Raw genomic sequence first — 26955 nt, 5'->3', positions numbered from 1 at the left:
CAGCTGCACGCGCCGCGGGAACATCTGGATCCGATTCCCGGCATGAATGGGTCACGGACCCGCCCCACCCCGGGTGATTCAAGGGCGGGGGCGGGAGTGAGCGATGGGGGGCTGTCCCCACAGTGGGGAGATGGGGCGGAGCGACGCTCCCCTCGCCGGCGCCCCCCGTCCCCGCCCCGCCCCGGCGGCTGCGGTCTGGGCTCGGCCGTCCGACTGTCGGCGGCAGGGACGTGCGCACACGTCGCGCCCGCGGCCGGGGAACCCTCGGCGCCCCGAGCGGGAGGGGCCCTCCAGCCCCGCGGACCCCGCGCGACCCCGTGTATCTCATTCTAAGGCCTCCCCGAGATCCTGGGGGCGGGCACTATCACTTCCATTACCCAGAGCGGGGACTCCCACAGTCGTTTGCCCAAAGTCACACAGGTAGTCGTCGTCACTGGTCGATCCGGGGTTCTAGCCGCTTTATGCTGCCTCCCGGGCCCAGTTCGAGTCCTAAACTTGCTGAGGCCGTCGTTGGCATTTTCGACAAAGCTTTACGAAGGCGCACCACGTGTGCTTATAACTAATGATAGTGTGCTTACATTTTTTCTCTCTCTCTTTACCAGCCTCTGAGAATCGGGCTCGCAACTGCCTTGCTTATCCCTCCTCAGCTCCCGGCACTTACTACATGTTCAATAAATACTTGTTGAGGAACAGCAGCCCCAGCATAGAAAACAGCTGGTGCAAAGGCCTGGAGGCCTGAAAACATACGGTGCTTTAGGGAAGCAGCAAGTAATTGCGTTTGGAGGAAGTGCCAAGAGACTAAAATGGCAGGCAGCGCCCAGGTCGGGAAAAGCCAAGTTCAACAGACCTCACCCTGCGGGTAAAGCAGCCAAGGGAAATGTTTGAGCAGGGGCGTGAGATGATCAGAGTTTTAGAAAGATCACTCCGGCTGCGGTATGAATAATGGATTGGAGGGGTAAGATGAGCAGGCTGGTTAGGAGCTAGTGCAGTGGTCCAGGTGAGAGATGGACAGGCAGGTGGCAGCGCTGGAAAAGGCAGGGCTTGCTGACTGGCTTGACGGAGCGGGGGAGGGGGAGATGCAGAAGCGCTGAGAGGAAGGCAGGAATCAGGCTAGAGTGACTGGAAAAATGGTGCTCGGTAGGTGTTCTACTCGCCTAAGAGAGAGATGTGCAGCTACAATACTGTTTCATTTATTTCGATATAAACATTTTAAAGATTTAACATCTCAGAAACCCAGATATATGATCAAAAGTGGGTCATACTTTAATTAACAAATTTTTCTCTTTCTTAGTAAAGCATAAAATAATGGTAAGTTTTACTTTTGATGGCATCTCATATTCGATGAAATATGGTAGCTCCCAAACCTTACCCTGCCTTTACCCCTCAAATACATTTGCTGAGTCTCTCCATTCCTGAATTTCTTACCTCTTTTCTAGTGACCTAGGAAAATCCCCAGATGAATTGTGACTGGGGTCCTTTCCCTAAGGTTGGAGGTCTTGCTTAAATGTCCATGAACAAATATGATCTTCATGACACCCATATGAGAAGGCAAAACATGGGTCATTAACTTCATTTTATTTTTCAAACTTTTAAAAACAAAAAGTAGGGCTGGCAGGTTAACTCATTTGGTTAGAGCATGGTGTGGTAACACCAAGATCCCTGCACCAGCCAGTCACCAAAAAAATAAAAACAGAAAGTAATGTATGTTTAGAAAAATAGGAGAATTCAAAAAAGCAAAGAAAACAAAGTAAATTACTAATAACTCCTTGATGTATTATATCCTCGTTACTTTTGTTAAATGTGACTGTGCATATATGTATTTTCATTTTTAGATTTAAATTGAAAAAGGTAATACATGTTTATGTTAAAAAACAAACAAACAAACAAACAAATCTTTTCATGCTGTACCTTGGGTTTATACAAAGAAAAATTTCCCTCCCATACCAGATCTGCAAGGCTATCTCCTCAGGAACAAACACTATTTACTGTTACTTGGATATCCTTACAGAAATAACCTCTTTGCACATCTATTTTTATACACACTGTTGTGCATCTAGCTTTTTTCAGTTTGTATAGCCATCTTTCCATATGAGTTCATACAGACTTAACAGCTTTATTGAGGTATAATTTACATACCATAAAACTCACCCATTTTAAGTATACAATTCAATTACTTTTAGCAAATTTAATATCAACTATCACCACAATCCTATTTTAGAACATTTCTATCACCCCAAAAAGGGTTCCTCATGAGTATTTGTAGTCACTTCCAATCTCACCTCCAGTCACAAGGAACCACTCATCTACTTTCTTTTTTTTTTTTTTTTTGTCTTTTTCGTGACCGGCACTCAGCCAGTGAGTGCACCGGCCATTCCTATATAGGATCCGAACCCGCGGCGGGAGCGTTGCCACACTCCCAGCGCCGCACTCTCCCGAGTGCGCCACGGGCTCGGCCCCACTCATCTACTTTCTGAATGCATAGATTTGCCTTTCTGGACATTTCACCTGGACATACATTGTCAATTTTCCTGTCTGGCTTCTTTCACTTAACATAATGTTTTCATGGTTCATCCTTGTAGCATTCCTTTATTGCTGAATAATATTTCATTTTATAGATATACCACATTTTATTGATCCATTCACCAGTTAATGAACACTTGGGTTGCATGCTGTTTTTGTTGAATATGAATAAAGCTGCTATGAAGGATGCACATATGGACTGTTTTCGTTTCTCCATCTAGAAATGGTTGTATAGACTTCATTTTTTTTAAGGCCGTGTAGCATTTTACGGCTTAAATGTACCATATTTTATTTAACGAATTCCCCGCTGATAGGTTGTTTACACATGTAAATTTAAACACACACACACACACACACACACACACACACACACACACACACACACACACACACACACACACACACACACACACACACACACACACACACACACACACACACACACACACACACACACACACACACACACACACACACACACACACACACACACACACACACACACACACACACACACACCCCCCATATTGACGTACCACTGAGGTCCAGAGGAGGAAAAAACGTTTCACCAAGTGCGCCACGGGCTCGGCCTGGAAAAAACGTTTTCAGAGGTCACACTGAAAGCTACAGACTCAAGTTTCAGTTTCCCAACTCCCATTCAACTCTTCCACCGCTCTTTAGTCCACACACTGCCCTTGCCCTCCCAGCCAGCCCCAGCAAGTCCCTGGAAGCCGACCGCTTAACCTTAGGTTCCTGGGTTCTTGTATGCCCCCTAGAGGCATCTACAAACCGCTCGACATCGCGTCACCACACTCCCGACCAGCAGGGGGCACTGTTGCCATCTCGGTAGCATAGGCTGGATCTCCCTGTGGTGCTCATTTTCCTCGAGTCCCCGAGGCACTTCCGGGACTCGCGGAACTTTGGTGCCGCCGGATGCGCAGCGTAGGGGACGCAGGCGGGCAAGGCGGCAGGAGTTGCTTCCGGCCGTGTAGGCGGTCTGAATTGAGGTTCTGCGGCAAAGGGAGGATGGAGACAATTCTGGAGCAGCAACGGCGATATCATGAGGAGAAGGAACGGCTCATGGACGTCATGGCCAAGGAGATGCTCACTAAGAAGTCCACGGTGAGTGGGATCTGAGGATGAGCCCCGATCCCGTGTTTAACCTCCGAAAGCTTTCTTTAGCCCTCAGACCACCTTCGCCCCCGCCCCCAGCCTCCTCTTAGGGCTCCCTCCGCGAGCTCCCGCCTTGGTAACCTCCTCCCCGGGCCCAGCGCTCCAGAGGCCTCTGCTTCAGCCGCTAAGACCCGAGCGGGTTAGCTCCGCCCTCGGGCGGCCTTTCCTACTCCATAACTCAAACTAACGGCCTCTGTGTCACGGTTTGCCTTTCTTCAGCTTCGGGACCAGATCAATTCTGACCACCGCACTCGGGCCATGCAAGATGTGAGTGCCCCGCTGTCTGCTTCTCTTTGGGTGGGCGGGAAAAGAGAGAGGAGGCGGGGTGCGGGGTCCCAACATGAGCCCTGGCCAAAGGTAACAGGATTGGCCAGTTGCGGGCCGTCTGCCTAGACATACAGATGTCCATGCTTCTGCGGAACGTGAGGGTGCCGAACTGCCCTTCTTCACTCTCTGAATGGGGATCTTATTCTTGACTACTCTGAAAGATACCCCTTCTTACAGCATCCTGTGTCCCTTAGATATGCAAGGAATAGTTATGAGGATCGTGACTCAGGCACAGAAAGTACTATTCCTTCTCTCCAAAAAAAGGGAATGCTGTATAAGTGTTTTCTCCCCAGGACACTGTTCTGAAGTACTTTTGACTACTAAACTACATTTGCCTGATAATAGTTCAATTTCTTACATGTAAAATTTTAAAAAATATGATCCATAGGTTCACACAATTTCTTACTTTTAGAAAAGCTAGTCAAAAACAAAATGTTGATAATTATTAAAGCTGGATGATGGGTAAATGGAGGTTCATTACACTATGCTTTCTGCTGTTGCATATGTTTGAAATCTGTTTAGAAACGGGAGTAGAGTGACATGTTATTAGGAGATGAATAGGTGGTAGAAAGAATGCAGGGGAAATGGTAGCCTCTTTCCCCATTGAAGGGAAGTAGGTGTCCTATGCTAAAGGTGAAAAATTAGTCTTATTTTTGAAATTGCAGAGAAAACAGTTATCGGGGAGCAGCATGTAATCAAAAGAATGAGAATAGCATGTTCTTGATAGGATTCACGTTTAACTGTTGACATTACATTTTGCTACTATTTTATTCACAATTGTTCATAGGTTTCATGTTTTAATGAGTAAAATTTAATTTTTTATAGTAAAAAAAAAATCTGTTTAGAAAGGAATAAAAGACCTAATCAGAGCTTCTGATTTGTGGGAGAAAATCAGATTACAAATCTCCAGTACTTTTTCTAAATTCCCAAATCCTCAGTACTGTGCTGTGAAAATCAAGGGTTTTTTTGTTGTTGTAGTTGTGTGGGTTTTTTTGTTGTTGTAGTTGTGTGGGTTTTTTTGTTGTTGTAGTTGTGTGGGTTTTTTTGTAAATGTTGTTGTTTTTGTTCTTTTTGGTGGCTGGCAAGTACAGGGATCAAACTCTGGACCATGATGTTTTTGGTGTTATCAGCACCACATTCTAACCAACTGAGCTCACCAACCAGCCCCCTTTTTGGTAATTGTTTGGTGGCAAAATCTGATATGATCTCATTTGATGGCAAAAACTGGCTTGAACCATAAGAGGTTGTTTATGGTCTTTATCCCACTTAGTAAATAATGCATAATGTTCCCTGCAAAACTATTAATATGTGCTCCAGATACCACTAGGGATGTTACATAATATATGATACCTTTCTAAACTTAAAAATTCCAAATTCTGAAACAAATCTTGTCCCAAAAGTTTTAGAGAAGGGAGTGAAGACCTGTGACATCCTGAATTAATATTCTTCGATTCCAAAGGAGGCTATGTAATGATTTATTTAGTCTGTGTACTACTCAATTCAGCTTTTTGAATTACTGGAAATCATCTTGGACCACTGTATGAGTCTGTTTTCTGTTGCTTATAACAGAATACCTGAAACTGGGTAATTTATAAAGAAATGACATTTATTTCTTACAGTTTTGGAGATAGGGAAGTCCATGGTCTGGGGCGCATCTGTTGAGGGCCCCTTCTTGGTGGAGGCTCTATGCAGAGTCCCATGGTGATGTAGGCAATCACATGGCAAGAGTGGCAAGAGCTAGAGAGCTTATCTTCTCACTTGCTCTCCTTATAAAGTTATCAGAACCATGCCCATGACAACCCATTAAACCATCAACCTATTGTTCCATGAATGGATCAACCTGTTTAAGATGGCACAGTCCTCACCATCCTATCACCTTTCAAAGGTCCCACCTTCTACCACCATATTGGGAGTTAGTTCCATCATGAGCTTTGGGGGACAGTCAAATCACAGCAACCAACCTTCTATCTTTGAGGGTCTAAGGTGAGAACTTCTGTTTAGCCAAAAGGGATGAGTCTCTTATAGGGAAAGTTAGGCATCAGTATTTAAAGATGGAAAAACTCTGCCACCCCTCAAATCATATCACTTAGGTAATCTTCAGATTGACCTGTTTTATAAACAACTAGGAACCAAGGCTGTCTGTTAAAGGGACTAGAAAGCACAGGAACTTTTAATGCCATATCTCTTTAGTCTTCCCTGGGCTTTGACTACAGAGCCCTTGTTGATTGCTTAGCTCTGCAATTGTGCAAATTACTTCATTCTGATGAGTTTGTGTTTGCCTTTCAGAGGTATATGGAGGTCAGTGGGAATCTGAGAGATTTGTATGATGACAAGGATGGGTAAGTGACAGTCACAGCCAATCCAGGAGTTAGTGCTTCTGAGGAGCCATGGTTGAAGGACTGACTTTGTGCTCTATGCTGTTTGGATTTTTCCTCAAATTGCAGGTTACGAAAGGAGGAGCTCAATGCCATTTCAGGACCCAATGAGTTTGCTGAATTCTATAATAGACTCAAGCAAATAAAGGAATTTCATCGGAAGCACCCAAATGAGGTATCACCTCAAAATATTTTCTCCAGACCTACCCAAAGAGCATATTAAAGGAAAGATGTAAAGAAAATGGAGGTGTGCCACTCAGATGTCCCTTCAAGGAAGAACTTGCCATTTAGCTGCAAGAAGTTTAGTTAGCTGACATCCTACAAATACAGGATTTTCAGGATCCCCCTCAGCTTTTAAGCCAAGGCCACACTCTTCCTGGGCATCCCCAGTGACTGAGCAGGTTAGAGGTACTAGGGCCTGGCTATTTCTTCCCAATATGAGACTCCTCTGATGAGTAATCTTTGCTCCAGAGCTCCCTGTTGGGTTGCTCTAGTCCACTCTGCATCATGGTCTAGGCTCTCCCTGCCCAATCTTGCTTTCTCCTTCTTTATCTTTCACAGGAATTTACACCACCCACCCCCTCCAATAAATGTTTGTGCTCCTAACTCTGTCTTCAAAATCTTCTACCTAGAGGATCCAACTAACACAAAGATACTTTACTCACTTCCGAAGTTCATTACACCTTCAAGATTCAACCCAGAGCCCAACTCTGTCATGAAATACCTTTCCTAACCTACTCTCTTCCCCAATATTAATCTTTCCTTATGATCCTGTCATATTTTGTGACCATGAATATCTACCCCACTATACTGTAAGATTATATGGAGCAGGGATTGTCTTAGTTATCTAGAATCCACTAAGCACCTTGCACAGCTGACCAAAGGAATTTTGGGGGAGGGAGAGCAAGACATTGCTGTAGGGAGTGTAGAGAAGGATGAGTCAAAGATTACTCTGAGCTTTCATGACTGTGTAAGTGGAAAGTTGTACTCTTGGTAGAAATAAGGAAGAAGGAAGTAATCCACTGCAGTAGAAGATGAGTTTTTACATATGTAGATTTTTAGGTAGTGTTATATCTAGGTAGAAGTGTCCTGTGAGCAGTTGGAATTAGGTGACCAGGGTCCACACAAGCAATAAAGACTCATGATTTAGATTTGGGAATCATCACATAGACTTGATGGTTGAAGCCATGAATCATAGAGTTCTGGGAGATAGAGAGGGAATGTGAAGAGAGACTGTCAGAGCTACTGTATGTGCCTTGGAGCAAACTTAAAGTAGGAAAAGGGAAAGGAGCCTGGGAGGACTTCCATCATGATGGTCAAATGACAGTTCCAGGTAGTGTTGTTTTATTGAAGCTAAACAAGAGAGTTTCAGAAAGGCAATCATGGTATCAACTGTTGTTGATTGGTAACTGCCAGGATTGCTGTTTTATTGAAGTGGTGGGAGTGGAAATCTGGTCAAAAGGGTAATAAGGCATGGAGCATGAAACTTGCATTTGAAAGGCTGGCGGGAAAAAGATAAGGATAAATAAGGATTGTAAAGAAGATGGCGAGACGTATATACTTGAAGGAGCAGATGGGAAAGGGAAGAGGCTAAAACTGCCAGAAAGGAGAGGCTGTTTATTGAAGTAGTGTGATTAAGGTACTGACACATATACATTTGGACCACCACACGCCCCCTCTTCCTTGAACAGTAGAGTTTGAGGTCTGCTAACCAGGAGAGAAGACATGAGTACCATTCTGGTGTGTCATTCCTTATTCCAGCCGTGGTCAAGTGGTGATTTATTAAATGATTAGAAGGATGCCTAAGATATACTAAGTGAAAAAAAGCAAGTCTGTTTATGTAAAAGAACAAAGTGAAAAACTAGTGCAGGCAAGAATGTGCTTGTACAAACCAGTATATTTGAATACATAGAGGAGTGGTTTCCAAATTTTACTGCATGTTTGAATCACCTGGGGACCTTTAAAAAGTACTTCTATGTGCCCCCCTTTGATTTAGGTGGTATCAGGTGCATCAGGATTTTTTAACACTCCCCCTGTTGCAGCAAAGTTGGAAACCACTGGCATAGAAAAAGATCTGTTAACATTGGTTACCAATTTCCAGGAGAGAATTAATAAGGGGGGAGTTTGAATTTTCATTTTATCTTTTTGTATTTGAGTTTTTGTGAGCATGTGTTATTTTAGCAGTTTTTGGTCAAACAGTATAAAAAAAGAAAAGAAAAAAAGCAAAGTAATTGGAGAAGTAGAAAGATCAATGTCAGATAAAGTGTCACAAGTCTAACTTTTTGTGCACTCCATTTCTGTGACATTGCAACTTTTACTTGAAAAGTCCAACTGAGCTTTTCTGTCTTTTTCCTCAGATCTGTGTGCCAATGTCAGTGGAATTTGAGGAGCTCCTGAAGGCTCGAGAGAATCCAAGTGAAGAGGCACAAAGTAAGTAAGGTTTAACATTTCTCTCCAGCACTAGTGAAAGTACAGGTTAGTGACAGAGCTCAGATTTGCCCACAGGGCCTCAGAGAAATTTATAGCCAGGATTTTTTGTTTTGTTTTGGATTTTTATAGCCAGGTTTTTTGTTTTTGTTTTTTTGTTTTTTATTTTTTATTTATTTTTTTCTTTTTTATAGCCAGGTTTTCTTGCTCGTTTTCTCTATGCTGGTTTCTGGGCTAGATTGACATCCTAAATTGGCCTTGGGCAAAATGTTCATTTTGTGCTGTCCTTGCTCAAATACACTGGTCTGGAAAGCTGAGGTCTGTTCACTTCATGAGCACAGGGAGGACATTTGGGTGAAGGGCTGCCTCATGAAACTAGGAACAAGCAGTCCATTTGAAAAGGCCAGTCCAAGAGAGTGGTCTGTAGAATCTGAGTCACTGAGATATCTGATTCCTTCAGACTTGGTGGAGTTCACAGATGAAGAGGGATATGGTCGTTACCTCGATCTCCATGACTGTTATCTCAAGTACATTAACCTGAAGGCATCCGAGGTAAGGCCTGGGGAGAGGGGACAGGTTCTGATTCTAAGGGGTGAGTCAAGATAGTGGGCTGGGACTACTAGACATTAAGCTACTACAGAGTGTCATCTTTGTGTTTTGGAACTGTTCTATAAATATTGAAGAGGTGATGTGCTTTCTTGGAATGAAACAGTATTCAAAATGTAAGTCATGTTTCTACAGTGAGTACAACAAGCGTATTATCTTATTTATTAATAAATTTTGGGCTGGCCCCATGGCTCACTCGGGAGAGTGCGGTGCTAATAGCGCCTAGGCCACGGGTTCAGATCCTTTATAGGGATGGCCAGTGTGCTCACCAGCTGAGCGTGGTGCAGATGACACCAAGCCAAGGGTTGCAATCCCCTTACTGGTCAAAATAAATAAATAAATAAATAAATAAATAAATAAATAAATAAATTTTATTATTTATTAGTAAGTTTTATTTATTAATACAACAAGCATGTTTTACTTTTGTAAAAATAAAATTTTCTTTAAAAACCCATGAATACATATCATGCTTGTTAGGCACACAAAATACTATACATGGAAGATACAACGACATAATCTTTGCCAGCAAAAGGCTATTTACTGTCTTTTCTAAAAGACTTTTAAAAATAACTTATCACAAGAGATGAGGTTTAATATGATGATCTCCGAAAGGTCACAAGAAAGTATATGATGAAGTTTCACATGGAGTTGTGAGAAAATGTCCCAAAAGTACAGTGACTAATTTTAAGCTCCATGACAGCTGGTCTCTGTCTTATTCTCTTCTGTATATCCATACTTAGTGTAGAGATGCTCAATAAGTGGTGACATGAGTGACAAATGGCACTTCTCAGGAACTTTTTTTAGGATGTAGCTGATGTCAAAGTCTTTAACCAAGAAGCTGTTATGCAGTCAGTGTTTGACAAATGTTTCTTTTAGTTTACTGTTTGTTGACTTGATCTTTATTTTGTAGAGTTAATTATATATCTGATATTCTGCTAAGTCCAGTGGAATTAATACTCTAATTATTGTAGGGATTGAATGGTGGGAAAGAAAAAACCTAAAATGATCCAGGCCTTGTTACTTTGTTAGATAACAGTGAATTTTATTTATTTACTTATTATTTTTTAAAAGCTGACCATAAGGGGATCTTAACCCTTGACTTGGTGTTGTCAGCACCACGCTCTCCCAAGTGAGCCACGGGCCAGGCCTGAGAACACTTAATTTTGATCTCGTTTATTGGAGATTATAGTGTAACTTGGTGCAGATACTTAACTGAGTCTCTTGTCATTTCTTTCCCATTTTCAGAAACTGGATTATATCACATACTTGTCCATCTTTGACCAGTTGTTTGACATTCCTAAAGAAAGGAAGAATGCAGAGTATAAGAGGTAGGCATTAAGCATAGCTTATTGGCTTCTGCTGCGTTTGATTAGAAAGTAATGTGAAGGTTTGAAAGCAAAGTTCTGAACTTTATTGCCTAAAAGGCATCCATGAATGACTTCCAGGTTTATTGGACGACAGAGGTTGTAAGTAATGTGATTTTAAAACATTTGTAGTACTCTGGCTTTGGACAAGTATATGATGACTATGGGCACATCTTCGATTTTATGCCCATACTGTTCTTAATTTTGTCTTATAGAAGGAAGTCTCCCTTTAAGGGACCTCTGTGTCTTTGGAGCTTAATGGGAAAAAATTAGACCTTCTCAGATTGTGGCTGAAGTGAGGTGACTGGGTCTGATGTATAAACAGAAAGTTATGTTTTTGTTAATTATGCCCCTGGTTAGTAATCGTACACCCTGAACTTCCTCTGTTTTTCCTATTTTCTTTCTACCTGAAATCTTTTATGTGCGAGTTAATTCAGACCTTACTACAGTATTTGGCATTATGTTGTGATGATGAAAGGAGGTAAGAAAGGCCAGAATCAAAATGACATACTGGGAAAAAAGTCGATTGTAAGCTCATTTAAAAATGAGTATTATTTTTAAAACAAGTATTACTAGAATGATAAGTATATTCCACAGGGCATAACGATATGTCAAAATCAAAAATAGAAACCCCCTTTGCTTTCTCTATGTTGCTGTTTCCTCTACAGGTACCTAGAAATGCTGCTTGAGTACCTTCAGGATTACACAGACAGAGTGAAGCCCCTCCAGGATCAGAATGAACTTTTTGGGAAGATTCAGACTGAGTTTGAGAAGAAGTGGGAGAACGGTACCTTTCCTGGATGGCCGGTGAGCTTCAGTGGGGGTGTGGGCAGAGGACATGCTTGGAAATTGAAATAATTTTTTTACTGTAATCTTTAGCCTCTGCTTTAGGGCGTTAGATCCCTTGTTACCAGTTGTGGCCATGAGGTGTTCCCTGTGAAGTATGCTAGGTTTTCTTTGTGTGTGCTTTGGGATAGGATTTCTCAGGGCCCACTTGCCATTAACTGGGCCCAGGATTTTCACCAACCATATAATTACTGCTGTGGTTCTTGCTAACCAAAAACTGATAGATTACATGCTACAAATCTACTGCATAGTTTAACCCCTGGGATAAACTGGAGTTTTTCCTGAACTCTCAGGAAGAGAATGGGCCAACTGGGTGTTTTTGTTTGTTTGTTTTGGTTTGGGTTTTTTGTTTTGTTTTGTTTGCTCTGCTCCTATAGGAATTTGATCCTTATTTATAAGAAAGGGGTCAACCAGCACCTGACAATTTAGGTGGCTCCTTTACCTTCATCCTAAACCTGGATCTTAATAAACATCATCCTGTTCTTCTTGCCAGAAAGAGACAAGCAGTGCCCTGACCCATGCTGGAGCCCATCTTGACCTCTCTGCATTCTCCTCCTGGGAGGTATGTTGTCTTCAGCAGCAGTACTGATCTTGCCTGTCCATCTTTCAGAGAGACCACTTGCTCACCTGTCTTTAATACCATAGATGTATTATGGTAAGACACCATTTCCTAGGACCAGGCATCTGCAAAGAATGTGGAAAGATAAAAAGGAAAAAAAATTATATAACTACTTTGAAAAGTGTGAAATAACATTCAAGCTAACATTAAGCTATAGGAGAGGTGACGGAAGTCTGAACATGACCACAGAGTCAGTCCATTGGAGAGTCTAAACTTACCGCTAGGAGACTGGCAATGTAATATGTGGTCCTGCCACAGCCTCAGGAATACCCACAAACCACCTTGCATTTGTTGTTTCCCAAAATCTATATAGTATTGTAACTTGTGTCTTTTTTGTACAGGAGTTGGCCTCCCTGGGTCTGGACAGATTGAAATCTGCACTCTTAGCTTTAGGCCTCAAATGTGGTGGGTAAGAGAATGGTTTTTCTGTCAAAACTGTCCTATTTACTATTTGTTCCTGTGACCTTCTAAGTGGATGTAATACATTTTTCCTGTCACCCCACACTGCAAAAAATAAGCACACTTTGTATAGTAAAGTAACCCTGAAATCCTTTTCCCTTCCTGTCTCCTTAGGACCCTAGAAGAGCGAGCACAGAGGCTATTTAGCACCAAAGGAAAGTCCCTGGAGTCACTTGACACTTCTCTGTTTGCCAAAAATCCCAAGTCAAAGGGTACCAAGCGGTGAGTGGGTGGGACAGCACCTCTGCTTATGGGTTTTAAATTTTATTCCCAAGAGCTTCCATGTTGGGAAGCATGGAGGGGTTGGGAAGGTGGTACACCCAGAGAGGGCAGGGAAGCTCAGCACCCCTTCTATCATACCTTGCCCTGTGTATCTTTTCATCTGGCTGTTTATCTGTATTCTTGGTAATATCCTTTATAATAAACCAGTAAACATAAAAAAATTTTTTATTCCTGTGCAGAATTTTTACCACAACATAGACTTTAAAGTCAGCAACAATCTGCTTGATGGCAGGTGAAGTTTCTAATGTTGAAATAGTGTTCTAGGCAGCTGTTGTTGCCTACTAGGTTATGGAGGCTAAAAGGCTAAATAGGTTCAAAAAAATATTTTCTAAGCTTATTTTTGCTGATGACAGTTAAATCTATTCTTGAGCCACGTGCTTGAATAGAGTATTTTTTAATGTGTTTTTTCTAGTTCTCACAACAAAGTTGTTATCCTGAGTTTTTGCAGATAAGGCCTCAGAAAAATGATGGAATGTGTTCACTAACTCACAGTAACTGAGTAGCAGAGTCAGAATTTGAGCCCAGGTCTGCCTGCTACAGAGTTCATTCTCCTCTACCACATTTCCTTTATAGACTGTATTGATGGAAATCTAAATGGTCTTGATATGCCTATCACCTTCTAGATGGGGTCAAAGAGGAGACTTCTATGCATTCTAAGAAATATCAGGACTCTGGTCAGTCTTGAGACGAAGAGAGCATTTGCTTTCACAGCATGATATTTCTCATGTGCTTGTAATTTTTAATGCAACCATGGAATAAATGTTCTCAGATATAGGGAGCATCTTTAGATGAAAGAACCCTTGAGTGATACAGCTTGTTTCTTTTTCTCAGAGACACTGAGAGGAACAAAGACATTGCTTTCCTGGAAGCCCAGATCTATGAATATGTAGAGATTCTTGGGGTGAGTAACCCATCCTGCTGAGGGCTGTAAGTGCTACAAAGTATGGGAGTAAGAGAGATAGGAACTCATGTGGGATATTTTTTTTTCACGTTCAAAAGAGGAAGGAATATATGTTAAACTAGTTCAGCACAAAATAGGGGTCTTTAACGGTACTTGGCCCCTCAGTAAATTCCTGTTCTGTTGTTAGTTGATATTCCCAAGGTTGCCCAATTCCCATAAGGCCAAGAATAGAGAATAGACTAACCTCTCAATATAGTATCTGGAATAGTGTAGCTTCTTTGCTTGAGCTTCAGAATATATCCAGGGTGGGCTGCCCAGTTAGCTCAGGTGGTCAGAGCATGGTGCTGATAGCACCAGGGTCCAGAGTTCAATCCCTGTACCAGCTAGCCACCCCAAATATAAAAAGAATATATCCAGGGGTTAGCCCAAGAGGCAGACAATCTAAAGGCAAGTAAGAGAAAGGCTACTCCCAGCAGCTTTTCAGTCATGACTTATTATGAAAAGGCATTACTTACATGTTCAGAAAATTACAAGAAACTCAGTAGGGCTGTGAATATTCTCCTTGAATACTCTTTCAGGAGGAGCTGAAGTGTGGATTGGGGGTGGAAAAAGGGCCAGCTTGACCAAGGTGCTTATCTAAGAAAGTAGAGGGAGGAGCAGGAGAAAAATAGATCTTTCTGGGAAGAGAAGGTGGAAGAAAGGACAACACTCATCCAGAGAAGATGGTCAGTGTCTCTGAGAGTCCTTCAGAAAACCAGCCTTTCTGATAGTGTCTGCTTAGTACAGTTTTCAACTGCTCTCAAAGGCTTTCCCTTTACAGATGCTCATATGGTGTTTTGAGTGGACGGCTCTGGCTCAGATAGCTTGTTTACATGTCTTTGTCAATTGTCATGGACATTATCATTCTGCCCTTAAGTTTGAGAACCACCAGTACAGCAGTACCCCTTTATCCACAGTTTCAGTTACCTGTAGTCAACTGTGGTTTAAAAACATTAAATGGAAAATTCCAGAAATAAACAATTCATTGCATGCCATTCTGAATGGTGAAATCATTTCATAGCATGATGAAATCTCATGCCATCCTGCTCTGTCTTGTGCGGGACAAATATACTATCCACCCATTAGTCATTGTCTTGGTTATCAGATCAAGTGACAAGGTATGGCAGTGCTTGTGTTCAGGTATCCCTTATTTTATTTAATTGTTCTATTTTATTATTAGTTATTGTTAATCTCTTACTGTGCCCAATTTATCAATTAAACTTTATCATATGTATGTATATGTAGAGAAAAACATAGATATGGGGTTCAGTACTATTTGCAATTGCGGGCATCCACTGGTGGTCTTGGAACATATCCCCCATGGATAAGTGGGGACTACTGTAATAGCTGTAGAACCTGTTGGTTCTATTATGACTGCTTTCGGTGAAAGGCTAGCCCAACATTGGGGACACATATTCTCCACAGTGAACTTGGGCTGTGCTAGTATTGGTAGCAATCCGAGTTGCCAGTTCTCTGAAGATGGCTGAGAGGCCGTTGACCTCGTACCCTTGTCATGAGGTATGCCCACTATTTTCTCCCTCCTTTGAGAGCATTTATCTTTCCCTGCCAGGAGGTGACAACATTCTCTTTGGAATTCCAACCAGTTCAAGCCAAATGCTTTCCAGAAATTGTTCTCATTACGTACTGATAAGATTTTAGCCATTATTTTATCATTTGTTGATGTCTGTTGGTTTCGGACATTATGCTAAGTTTTTGGATACAATAGTGAATATGACCCAGCCCCTTGCCCTTTTTTGTGTGTGAACTATTTTTTTTATTTCTTTCTTTTTAATTTATATATTTTTTCTTTTTTGTTAATTTTAATGTCAACTCATAAGGAATAAATTTAACACAAAGATTAAATCCTTAATGAAAAAAAGAACTCTTAAAAATGAATTAGAAAAATCTAAGCAGAAACTTGGTGAAGGACATGAGCAGATAAGTTACATACCTCATAGAAACACTCATTTCTAATAAGTACACTCTCGGATGTTGTTGGTGGGGGGGATGCTAAGGCCCTTGGCCCTCCATCTCAGGGCCCCGGGGGCGAATGGCATGGCTCTTCCATGGTCGCTAGGCCTGGTTGCTCAGAGGGCAGTGGGCAGGGCCAAGGCCTGCGGTTCCTGCCATTGTCTTCAAGCCCCTTACCCTTGAAAAACATACGTTGTGGTTGAGGGGAGACAAATAATTGTGGTATAATGTAATATATGCCATAATATACTGAAGTTGAGTTTTCTAGGTAGAAAGAGGGAGAAAAAAATGTTTCAGGTAGAGGAAACAAGCAAGCACAAAGGTACAACATTATGAAAGGAAATGATCTGTTTAGGAAATAATAAGAAATTAAGCGTCTGGAGTGTGTCTTGTGAGGAAGGGAGTAGTCAGAGAAAAATTTGGAGAGTTATGTTGGAAATTTGGACTTTGTCCTATAAACAGTAGGAAGCCAATAAAAGTTCTTAAAAACCAGGAGGATGCACCGTTAGATTTGGTTTTTTTTAGACAGAGAAATCTGGCAGCAGAACAGAAACTGAACTGGAATGGGGAGAGACTCGGGGCAAGTTAGAAGGTGGTAATCTTGGTGAGGGAAGTAACAGCAGGAAGGTGAAAGGATTAGTTCAGGAAATATTTTAGAAGCAGAACAGATGAGGTTTTGTTCTCTGTTGTACTGCAATAATCTGCAGCCTCAGATGAGTAAGCAAGTGATCTAAAACATTTGACTTTTTCCTTCGAGATCAGGTAGGGCCTGCTAATAAGAAATTATGAAGGCAACACTTTCCTTTCTTCTACAAGAAAGAACCTTATCCTTGGGAGTGAGGGGTCAGCAAGCTTATGGAAAATTTCCCTTGTTGTGCACTACTTTTCTCTAACTTTCCTTTTCATTTATGGACCAACCTTAGGAACAGCGACATCTCACTCATGAAAATGTACAACGCAAGCAAGCAAGGACAGGAGAAGAGCGGGAAGAAGAGGAGGAAGAGCAGATCAGTGAGAGTGAAAGTGAAGATGAAGAGAATGAGATCATTTACAACCCCAAAAACCTGCCTCTTGGCTGGGATGGCAAAGTGAGTCCCAGCCGTGACCCTGTCTCCCCATTCCCTATTTTGGGAGCAGATACAGACCTTAGTAGACTAATACTGTTTCTTATTTGGTTTCTTTTAGCCCATTCCTTACTGGCTGTATAAACTTCATGGCCTGAATATTAACTACAACTGTGAGATTTGTGGAAACTACACATACCGAGGGCCCAAGGCCTTCCAGCGGCACTTTGCTGTAAGGAATTCAGAGCGATTTCTCCTGGGAATTGAAGTAGAAACATGAGAGTTTTAGAGAAGAGGATAGCAACAGCTTATGAGGACCACTAATGTTCAGATCTGAAGGGTATCAGAGAAGGATGTGTCTAAAATCAAGCCCTTGGCTTTTGGTACCAGAGCTTATCTTGAATACCAGAGACAGTTTCTGGAGGCATTCTACCACTCTGCCATTTGAACTCATTTTAGTTTTCTCTTGCTTGTTCTTATACTTCTCTCTTTTTGTCTTTCTGCTAGCACATTAGACCAATCTCTGACTCCATTGCTAGTACTTAAAACTGAAAAAGGGGCTGACTGCATCTTTCTTTGGGTCTTAAATGGGCCTTTGCCTCTTTGAAAAAAAGAAAGTAATGGGCTGACATTTATCAAGCTATTCTTGAGACAAGACCTTATCTGAGTGGTACTTCAGTAAGTGGGCTCACCCTTGTTTTGTTTCTGTCTTCAGTTCTTAGTACTTAGAAGGAAATTTTACAGAATGGAAAAGACTTAGGACCAAGGATGGTAAATTTATATGAACTCTTCTCACCCTCTCACACATATGTATTAATAACTGATCCTGGGTCTTTTCTGCTGAGCCCATGACTGGACTCTGAATCTTTCTCAACACTACCTCCAGTGACTGGAGTTCACATCCAGGATAAAGCCCATGCCATTTACCCTCCCTGAGGCAAAACTTTCATTATGTCAGTGTCTCTCCCTGCTCTCTCACACATCCGTTCTTCTACCTGATAAACATTCTTCTCCTTTACCTACAAAGGTGATGCTGACCTGTTATCAATAATCCTTACTCATGCTGGTGAGGGGGGGTTGTGGGGGCTGTTTCAGGTTCTCCCATAGCATAAGAGGTGACTGGTTAGAATTGTAGTGTTTTTCTGTGGTCTCGACCCAGAGATTTTTTGTTTGTTTGTTTGACCGGTAAGAGGATCGCAACCCCCAGCAAGGTGTTGTCTGCACCACACTCAGTTAGTGAGCACGCTGGCCATAGGATCCGAACCTGCGGCTTTGGCGCTACGAGCATCACACTCTCCCAAGTGAGCCACAGGGCTGGCCCTCGACCCAGAGATTTTTATCTATAAGAATAATAGGTCTGGAATCTAGGTTTTATAAACCAGCCCAGTGAGGCAAACAATGCAGTGTTGCTTTGCAGTAACTTTTTGTCAGTCACAGCCAGCTGTTTACAAACATGAACTGCAAAAGGAATGCTGCCTTTGGGTGGAGTCTTTTGCAAAGGGTCAGGATAAGGTTTAGGAGTAGAATGGAGTTAGTGCTCTGTGTTCAGTTATTCCCATTTACATTGTCCTTTTGCTTCTCTCTTCTCCCAGGAATGGCGTCATGCTCATGGCATGAGGTGTTTGGGCATCCCAAACACTGCCCACTTTGCTAATGTGACGCAGATTGAAGATGCTGTCTCCTGTAAGTAAGCTTTATTTACTGTTCCCTAGGCCAGACCAAGTAGCCACTCCTCCTACAACTGACTGTCCCAATACCCCAGGGTATCCAGGTCCAACAGCAGTAGGTTGTGGATGCATTAAAACTAGGACAGTCATACAATTACTACATTTTTGCAGGGAATGAGTTAGATGTATTGATTGTTTCTCCCTGGAGAAGAGCCCTATGCTGAGTATAAAACAGGGCTTTTGATATGGATCTGAACTTCCCTGTATGCAAGATTTTGAGTGCATCGTTCTATATATACTTATCTGAATTGATTTTAATATGTTAAGAACTGCTGTTAAATAGGAAAAAATAGAAATGGCCTCAGGAACTTATTTCTGAAGAGACAGGGCAGATACACAGAAACACAGCAGCAAAATACCTCTTGGAGTAAAAGCAAAGTGGAGTGCGCTGGGAATGTGCTGCTAAAGCAACCCAGGGGACCTCAGGCAGAAGCTTCTATTTTCCTGGCAGTGGTAGCTCTTTCTTCCATTAGCATCTTCCTGGCAGGCTTTTAATTTTCTTTGTAGTTTATCTCTTCTCTGCCACGTTTCACTTTAGGCTGGTTAGACTGTGAGGAAAGGGATTCTGCCAGTCCACTTTGTTAAGTTACAGGCTCTCACTCCTAGTTGTACTTTAAAGCACGCTGTTCAGCTGCTCGGTCAGTTAACTCCTTTGGCTCCCTACTCTGGGGCTATCAATCCTCCATCGCAGAGCCAAATAGAAATGACCTCTATAAAGAGCTTCCTGATCCCTGACTTATCCCGTGGATTCTGGAGGTTCCTCTTCCGTTGCATTTTTTGTGTGCAATAAGCTTTGGGGACTCCTTGCTTTCCTGTCATTCCTTATTAATTTACCAGTCAGGACCATATAGTTCTTCCAGTCAGAATGATAATGTGTCTTATTGCCAGATTATCCAATTAGCTTCTTTTTTTCATTTTTGCCCTTCGCTTTGGAAGAAATTAAAATAGTAATAAAATTTCGTAGAATGAATCATAATGCTGCATTTTGAATGCTATCTCTTTTTCAGATTATTTTCTAGCTGCTGATCTAATAAATAGATCAGCTTATTTCTTGTGTATTTTCTTATGTCCTACAATTTGCCTGAATTAATTTATTGCTTTTGATACCTCAAGATTGATTTGTTTGCATCAGTTAAGGCTTACAGTCATGCCAACTGCAAAAATAAAGGTGATATTTTTATTTCATTTTTTTCATGTTTTTTTTTTTTTGTGTGTGTGTGTGTGTGGATAGTTACCCAAGCCTTACATTAAATAGAAGCAAGTCATCTTTGCCTGATGCTGATTTTAAAGGGGATGATGATTGTACATCTATACTAATTTTCAGGTTGGTTCCTGATTTTAGTATCATATTCCAAAAAAGAAAGATTACTTAGTACTAATTTTTAAAACGAGTATAGCCAAGAAAAGCCACTGAATCTTGTCAAATATCTCTCAGAATCTGTTGAGATAATTATAACATTTTTACCACTTTTTCTTTTATCGGGCACTGCATAAAAAGAGCATTTCTAGAGTATTTCATATGAGTTGATAGATATTCTTTTTTTGTTGTTTTTTTTCTGGTGTCTGGCCAATATGGGCATCTAGAACCCATGAACGTGGGATAAATATTCTTTTAATGTAGTTATTTATCTTCTTAGAATTCTGTTAAGAAATTTTGTATTTATGTTCATAAATAAGTTGAACTTTTGTTTTCCTTTGAGACACCATATCAGGTTTAGTGATCAAAACCTATTGACAACATAAAATGGATGGGATTACATGCTACATTCTCTTCTATTATTTGAAACTTTATATTTACATAGAGATTACGTCTTTATACAAAGTGACTTTTTTTAAAAAATATATACAATTTTTATTTGTCATTTATACCTCAAGAAAGCTGGAAAAAAGAACAAAGAAAAAATAAAAGCAAAAAGAACCCACTGGATGAGTGGGGAAAAAAGTGATTCTCAAAATGTGGTAAATAGGTCACACTTTGTGGTTCACACTGCACATATAAGCATGATCATCCAGTATTTGCATTTCTTTTTTTTTCTTTCGTTTTTTTTTTTTTTTTTTTTTTAATTTTATTTTGTCGATATACAATGTGGTTGATTATTGTGGCCCATCACCAACACCTCCCTCCCTCCGACCTCACCCTCTTCCCTCCCAACAATGTCCTTTCTGTTCGCTTGTCCTATCAACTTCAAAGAATTGTAATTGTTATGTCTTCTCCCCCCCTCCCCGGTTTTTTGTGTGTGTGTGTGTGAATTTATTTCTTTACTTATAGCTCCCACCAATAAGTGAGAACATGTGGTATTTCTCTTTCTGTGCCTGACTTGTTTCACTTAATATAATTCTCTCTAGGTCAATCCATGTCATTGCAAATGGCAGTATTTCATTCGTTTTTATAGCTGAGTAGTATTCCATTGTGTAGATATACCACATTTTCTGTATCCACTCATCCGATGATGGACATTTGGGCTGGTTCCAAATCTTGGCTATTGTAAAGAGTGCTGCGATGAACATTGGGGAACAGGTATACTTTTGACATGATGATTTCCATTCCTCTGGGTATATTCCCAGCAGTGGGATAGCTGGGTCATATGGTATATCTATCTGCAATTGTTTGAGGAATCTCCATACCATTTTCCATAGAGGCTGCACCATTTTGCAGTCCCACCAACAATGTATGAGAGTTCCTTTTTCTCCGCAACCTTGCCAGCATTTATCATTCAGAGTCTTTTGGATTTTAACCATCCTAACTGGGGTGAGATGGTATCTCAGTGTAGTTTTGATTTCCATTTCCCGAATGCTGAGTGATGTTGAGCATTTTTCATATGTCTATTGGCCATTTGTATATCTTCCTTAGAGAAATGCCTACTTAACTCTTTTACCCATTTTTTAATTGGGTTGCTTGTTTTATTCTTGTAAAGTTGTTTGAGTTCCTTGTATATTCTGGATATTAATCCTTTGTCAGATGTATATTTTGCAAATATTCTCTCCCACTCTGTTGATTGTCTTTTAACTCTGTTAATTGTTTCTTTTGCTGTGCAGAAGCTCTTTAGTTTGATATAGTCCCATTTGTTTATTTTTCCTTTGGTTGCCCGTGCTTTTGGTGTCATATTCATGAAGTCTGTGTCCAGCCCTACTTCCTGAAGTGTTTCTCCTATGTTTTCTTTAAGAAGTTTTATTGTTTCAGGGTGTATATTTAATTCTTTAATCCATTTTGAGTTGACTTTAGTGTATGGTGAGAGGTATGGGTCTAGTTTCATTCTCCTACTTATGGATATCCTGTTATCCCAGCACCATTTGCTGAAGAGGCAGTCTCTTCCCCAGTGTATAAGGTTGGTACCTTTGTCAAAGATCAGATGGCTGTAGGTATGTGAGTTGATTTCTGGATTCTCTATTCTATTCCGTTGATCAGTGTGTCTGTTTTTATGCCAGTACCATACTGTTTTGGTTATTATAGCTTTGTAGTATAGTTTAAAGTTAGGTAGTGTTATGCCTCCAGTTTTATTTTTTTTGCTCAGTGTTGCTTTGGCTATGCGTGATCTTTTGTTATTCCATATAAATATCTGGATAGTTCTTTACATTTCTGAGAAAAATGTCATTGGAATTTTGATGGGGATTGCATTGAATTTGTATATCACTTTGGGTAGTATGGACATTTTCACTATGTTGATTCTTCCAATCCAAGAGCATGGGATATCTTTCCATCTTCTTGTATCCTCTCTACTTTCTCTCAGCAGTGGTTTGTACTTCTCGTTATAGAGATTTTTCACCTCCTTGGTTAACTCAATTCCTAAGTATTTTATTTTTTTGGTGGCTATTGTAAATGGGCAAGCTTTCTTGATTTCCCCTTCTGCCTGTTCGCTATTGGAGAAGAGAAATGCTACTGATTTTTGTGTGTTGATTTTGTATCCTGCTACTGTGCTGAAATCATTTATTAACTCCAAGAGTTTTTTTGTAGAGGCTTTAGGCTGTTCGATATATAGGATCATGTCATCTGCAAACACGAACAGTTTGACTTCATCTTTTCCAATCTGGATGCCCTTTATTTCCTTCTCTTCTCTGATTGCTCTGGCTAGTACTTCCAACACTATGTTGAATAGGAGTGGTGAGAGTGGGCATCCTTGTCTAGTTCCTGTTCTTAAAGGAAAAGCTTTCAGCTTTTCCCCATTCAGGATGATATTGGCAGTGGGTTTATCATATATGGCTTTAATTATGTTGAGATACTTTCCCTCTGTACCTAACTTATAGAGGGTCTTTGTCATGAATGAGTGTTGAATTTTATCAAATGCTTTTTCAGCATCTATAGAGATGATCATATGATCCTTGTGTTTGAGTTTATTAACATGGTGTATCACATTTATTGATTTTACGTGTGTGTTGCTGTATTCTGTTTGCTAGTATTTTAGTGAGGATTTTTGCATCTATATTCATCAAGGATATTGGCCTGTAGTTTTCTTTTTTGGTTATATCTTTACCTGCTTTTGGTATCAGGATGATGTTTGCTTCATAGAATGAGTTTGGGAGATTTGCGTCTGTTTCAACCTTTTCGAATAGTTTGTAGAGAATCAGTGTCAATTCCTCTTTGAATGTTTGGTAAAATTCTGCTGTGAATCCATCTGGTCCTGGGCTTTTCTTTGTTGGGAGCCTTCTGATAACAGCTTCAATCTCCTTTATTGTTATTGGCCTGTTCAGATTTTCTGCATCTTCATAGCTCAGTTTTGGGAGCTTGTGTGTGTCCAGAAATTTATCCATTTCCTCCAGATTTTCAAACTTGTTGGCGTATAGTTGTTTATAGTAGTCTCGAATGATGCCTTTTATTTCAGATGAATCAGTTGTAATATCACCTTTTTCATTTCTAATTTTTGTTATTTGAATCTTCTCTCTTCTGTTTTTTGTTAGCCATGCTAATGGATTGTCAATTATATTTATCTTTTCAAAAAACCAACTTTTTGATTCATTGATCTTTTGTATTGTTTTATGGGTTTCAATTTCATTAAGTTCTGCTCTGATCTTAATGATTTCTTTCTGTCTACTAACTTTAGGTTGGATTGTTCTTGTTTTTCTAGTTCTTTAAGGTGAAGTGTTAGGTTGTTCACTTGCCATCTTTCCATTCTTCTGAGGTGAGCATTTAATGCAATAAATTTCCCCCTTAATACTGCTTTTGCAGTATCCCACAGGTTTTGGTATGATGTATCATTATTTTCATTAGTTTCAATAAATTTTTTGATTTCCTGCTTGATTTCTTCTTGGACCCAGATGTCATTAAGTAGAATGCTGTTTAATTTCCATGTGTTTGTATAGTTTCCAGAATTTCGTTTGTTATTGATTTCTAATTTTAATCCATTGTGGTCTGAGAAAATACATGGGATAATTCTAATTTTTTTGAATTTGTTGAGACTTGATTTGTGACCTCATATGTGATCTATCCTGGAGAATGATCCATGTGCTGATGAGAAGAATGAATATTCTGAGGTTGTTGGATGGAATGTTCTGTAGATATCTGCCAAGTCCAATTGGTCTAGAGTATTGGTTAGATCTTGTGTTTCTCTGCTGATTCTTTGCCTAGATGATCTGTCCAATATTGACGGTGGGGTGTTCAGGTCCCCTGCTATTATGGTATTAGTGTCTGTTTCCTTCTTTAGGTCTAATACAGTTTGTTTTATAAATCTGGCTGCTCCAATATTGGGTGCATATATATTTATGATTGTTATGTCTTCTTGATGGATCAATCCTTTTATCATTATGTAGTATCCCTCATTGTCTCTTTTTATGGTTGTTAGTTTAAAGTCTGTTTTATCAGATATAAGAATAGCTTCTCCAGCTGGTTTTTCTTTTCTGTTTGCATGGTAAATCTTTTTCCATCCTTTCACTCTTAGTCTATGTGAGTCTTGATGGGTGAGTTGGGTCTCTTGAAGGCAGCATATAGTTGGGTTCTTCTTTTTAATCCAGTCAGCCAGTCTGTGTCTTTTGATTGGGGAATTTAAGCCTTTTACATTAAGAGTTGTTATTGAAAAGTGTTGATTTATTCCTAGCATTTTATTGATTATTGTTTGGTCGTCTTAGGTGTCTTTTGTTCCTTGCTTTCCAATTTACTGTTTGTTTTCTGTGTTTGTTGATTCCTTGGGTTGTAGATAGCCTTTTTGCTTGTTTTCTCTTCATGAATGCCATTTTTATTATACTAGTGGGTTTTGATTTTTCTTGGGTTTTTATGGCAGTGGTAGTTATTTTTCAGGAACCAAACCCAGTACTCACTTGAGAATTTCTTGTAAGGGTGGTCGTGTGGTGGTGAACTCCCGCGGCTTTTGTTTGTCTGAGAAATATACTATTTGCCCTTCATTTCGGAAGGATAGTCTTGCAGGGTAAAGTATTCTTGGCTGGCAATCTCTGTCTTTTAGTATTTTGAACATATCATCCCATTCCTTTCTGGCTTTTAGGGTTTGGAATGAAAAGTCTGATGTTAGTCTGATTGGGGCTCCCTCATAGGTGATTTGATGCTTCTCTCTTGCAGCTTTTAAGATTTTCTCTTTGTCTTTGAGTTTTGCCAATTTGACTATAACATGTCTTGGGGAAGACCTTTTTGGGTTGAATACATTTGGAGATCTTTGAGCTTCCTGGATCTGAAGATCTGTGATTTTTCCAATACCTGGGAAGTTTTCTGCCACTATTTTGTTGAATATGTTTTCAATGCAATCTCCTTTTTCCTCCCTTTCTGGAATACCCATGACTCAGATATTTGAGCGCTTAAGGTTGTCTGATATCTCTCTCAGATTTTCTTCAATGCCTTTGATTCTTTTTTCTTTTCTTTTTTTTTGTCTGCCTGTGTTATTTCAAACAGCCCATCTTCAAGTTCAGAGATTCTCTCTTCAACTTCCACAAGCATGCTGGTTAAACTCTCCATTTTGTTTTTTATTTCGCTGAATAAATTCTTCAGTTCAGCAAGTTCTGCTACATATTTTTTCAGGTCATTGATTTCCTTCTACATTTCCTCTTTCAGGTCCTTTATCCTTTTCCTCATTTCATCATGATGTCTAGCAGAGTTTTCTTGTATCTCATTCAGTTTCCTTAGAATTATCACTCGAAATTCCTTGGGCTTCTTGTTCTATAGGATTTAGATCTTGAGAGTTATTACCCTTTGGTGGTGTACTTTCTTGATTTTTCATATTTCTGGTATCTTTTCTTTGATGTTTATTCATTGTGGCAGGGGGTTTCACAGTCCACAGGTTTGACACTATTGTCTAAGATGTTGCTGTGGTTGCCAATTTGGTATGGCTACCTCAGTGACTGCTCAGTTGGCCACTAGTGCCTTGCGTGTGTGGTTGCCTCAGGTCTTGGGCCTCTCCGGGGAGCCACCTCTCTGGTCAGCTTGGACTTGGCCAGGCTGCTGGGTCACGGGGCGGTACCTCAGGGTGTGTGGTCTCTGCTGAACTTCCACCTCCTGTGCTGGACGTCTCCCTGTTCCGCACACACTGGGCTGGGCTGCTAGGATGCGCGGAGGCACCGCAGAGCGTGTTGTCTCTGCGGAGCTTCCCCTTCCCCTGTTGGATGTCTCCCTGCTCTGTGTACACTGGGCCGGGCTTGGGATGGAGCCAGGTGGAAGCGGTGAAACCTACCTGTTGCTGGATCGCATGGCGGCGGCCCCCCCACAGGGTGTGTGATCTCTGTGGAGCTTCTGCCTCCCCTGCTGGACGTCTCCCCGATCTGCGCACACTGGGCCAGACTGCTGGATCGTGCGACAGTGGTGTGGTCCCCGCGGAGTTCCCGCCTCCCCTGCCGGATGTCACCCTGCTCCGTGCACACTAGGCCGGGCTGGGAATGGAGTCGGGTGCCTGCAGTGAAGCCTACCTGGTGGATCAGCAGTGGCAGCCCCACAGGGTGTGTGGTTTCTGTGGAGCCTCTGCCTCCCCTGCCGACGTCTCCCCACTCTGTGCGCACTGGGCCGGGCTGGGAATGGAGCCAGGTGGCGGCAGTGAAGCCTATCTGCTGGATTGCGTGACGGTGGCCCCGCAGGGCATGTGGTCTCCACGGAGCTTCTGCTTCCTCTGCTGGACGTCTCCCCATTCCGTATGCACTTGATGTTATGTTTTTATAGTTGTAAATCGGTTGATTTGTGAGAGAGAGTGATGCTAGGGACCGTCTATTCCGCCATCTTGACTGGAAGTTCCCAAAGTGACTGTTCTAAGAATATTCTGTAGTTAATAACCTGTATAATTTGTTGATTTTTTCCTTTTTAATGACAAAGTAGGAAACCAAGTGCCTTATTT

The 26955-nt window shown here is 41.1% G+C and overlaps 1 protein-coding gene across 1 annotated transcript in view; it reads left to right on the top strand.

Moving 5' to 3' along the window:
* The first annotated feature begins 3472 nt into the window (after nt 1-3472).
* The window catches only part of SF3A3 (splicing factor 3a subunit 3), a 30131-nt gene continuing 6648 nt past the window's right edge, over nt 3473-26955 (top strand). The window contains exons 1-15 of the mRNA XM_063105534.1: nt 3473-3642; nt 3913-3960; nt 6307-6359; nt 6465-6570; nt 8753-8825; nt 9283-9374; nt 10674-10756; nt 11461-11599; nt 12132-12200; nt 12599-12666; nt 12831-12938; nt 13830-13899; nt 16833-16997; nt 17095-17205; nt 18566-18656. Coding sequence (XP_062961604.1) covers nt 3547-3642; nt 3913-3960; nt 6307-6359; nt 6465-6570; nt 8753-8825; nt 9283-9374; nt 10674-10756; nt 11461-11599; nt 12132-12200; nt 12599-12666; nt 12831-12938; nt 13830-13899; nt 16833-16997; nt 17095-17205; nt 18566-18656 — 1372 coding nt within the window. The 5' untranslated portion in view covers nt 3473-3546. The remainder of the gene's footprint in view (nt 3643-3912; nt 3961-6306; nt 6360-6464; nt 6571-8752; nt 8826-9282; nt 9375-10673; nt 10757-11460; nt 11600-12131; nt 12201-12598; nt 12667-12830; nt 12939-13829; nt 13900-16832; nt 16998-17094; nt 17206-18565; nt 18657-26955) is intronic.

The sequence above is a fragment of the Cynocephalus volans genome, chromosome 8, assembly GCF_027409185.1.
Source record: "Cynocephalus volans isolate mCynVol1 chromosome 8, mCynVol1.pri, whole genome shotgun sequence".
Taxonomy (NCBI): Eukaryota; Metazoa; Chordata; class Mammalia; order Dermoptera; family Cynocephalidae; genus Cynocephalus; species Cynocephalus volans.
The sequence above is the reverse complement of the archived record's forward strand: the minus strand, read 5'-3'. Positions and strand labels throughout refer to the sequence as shown.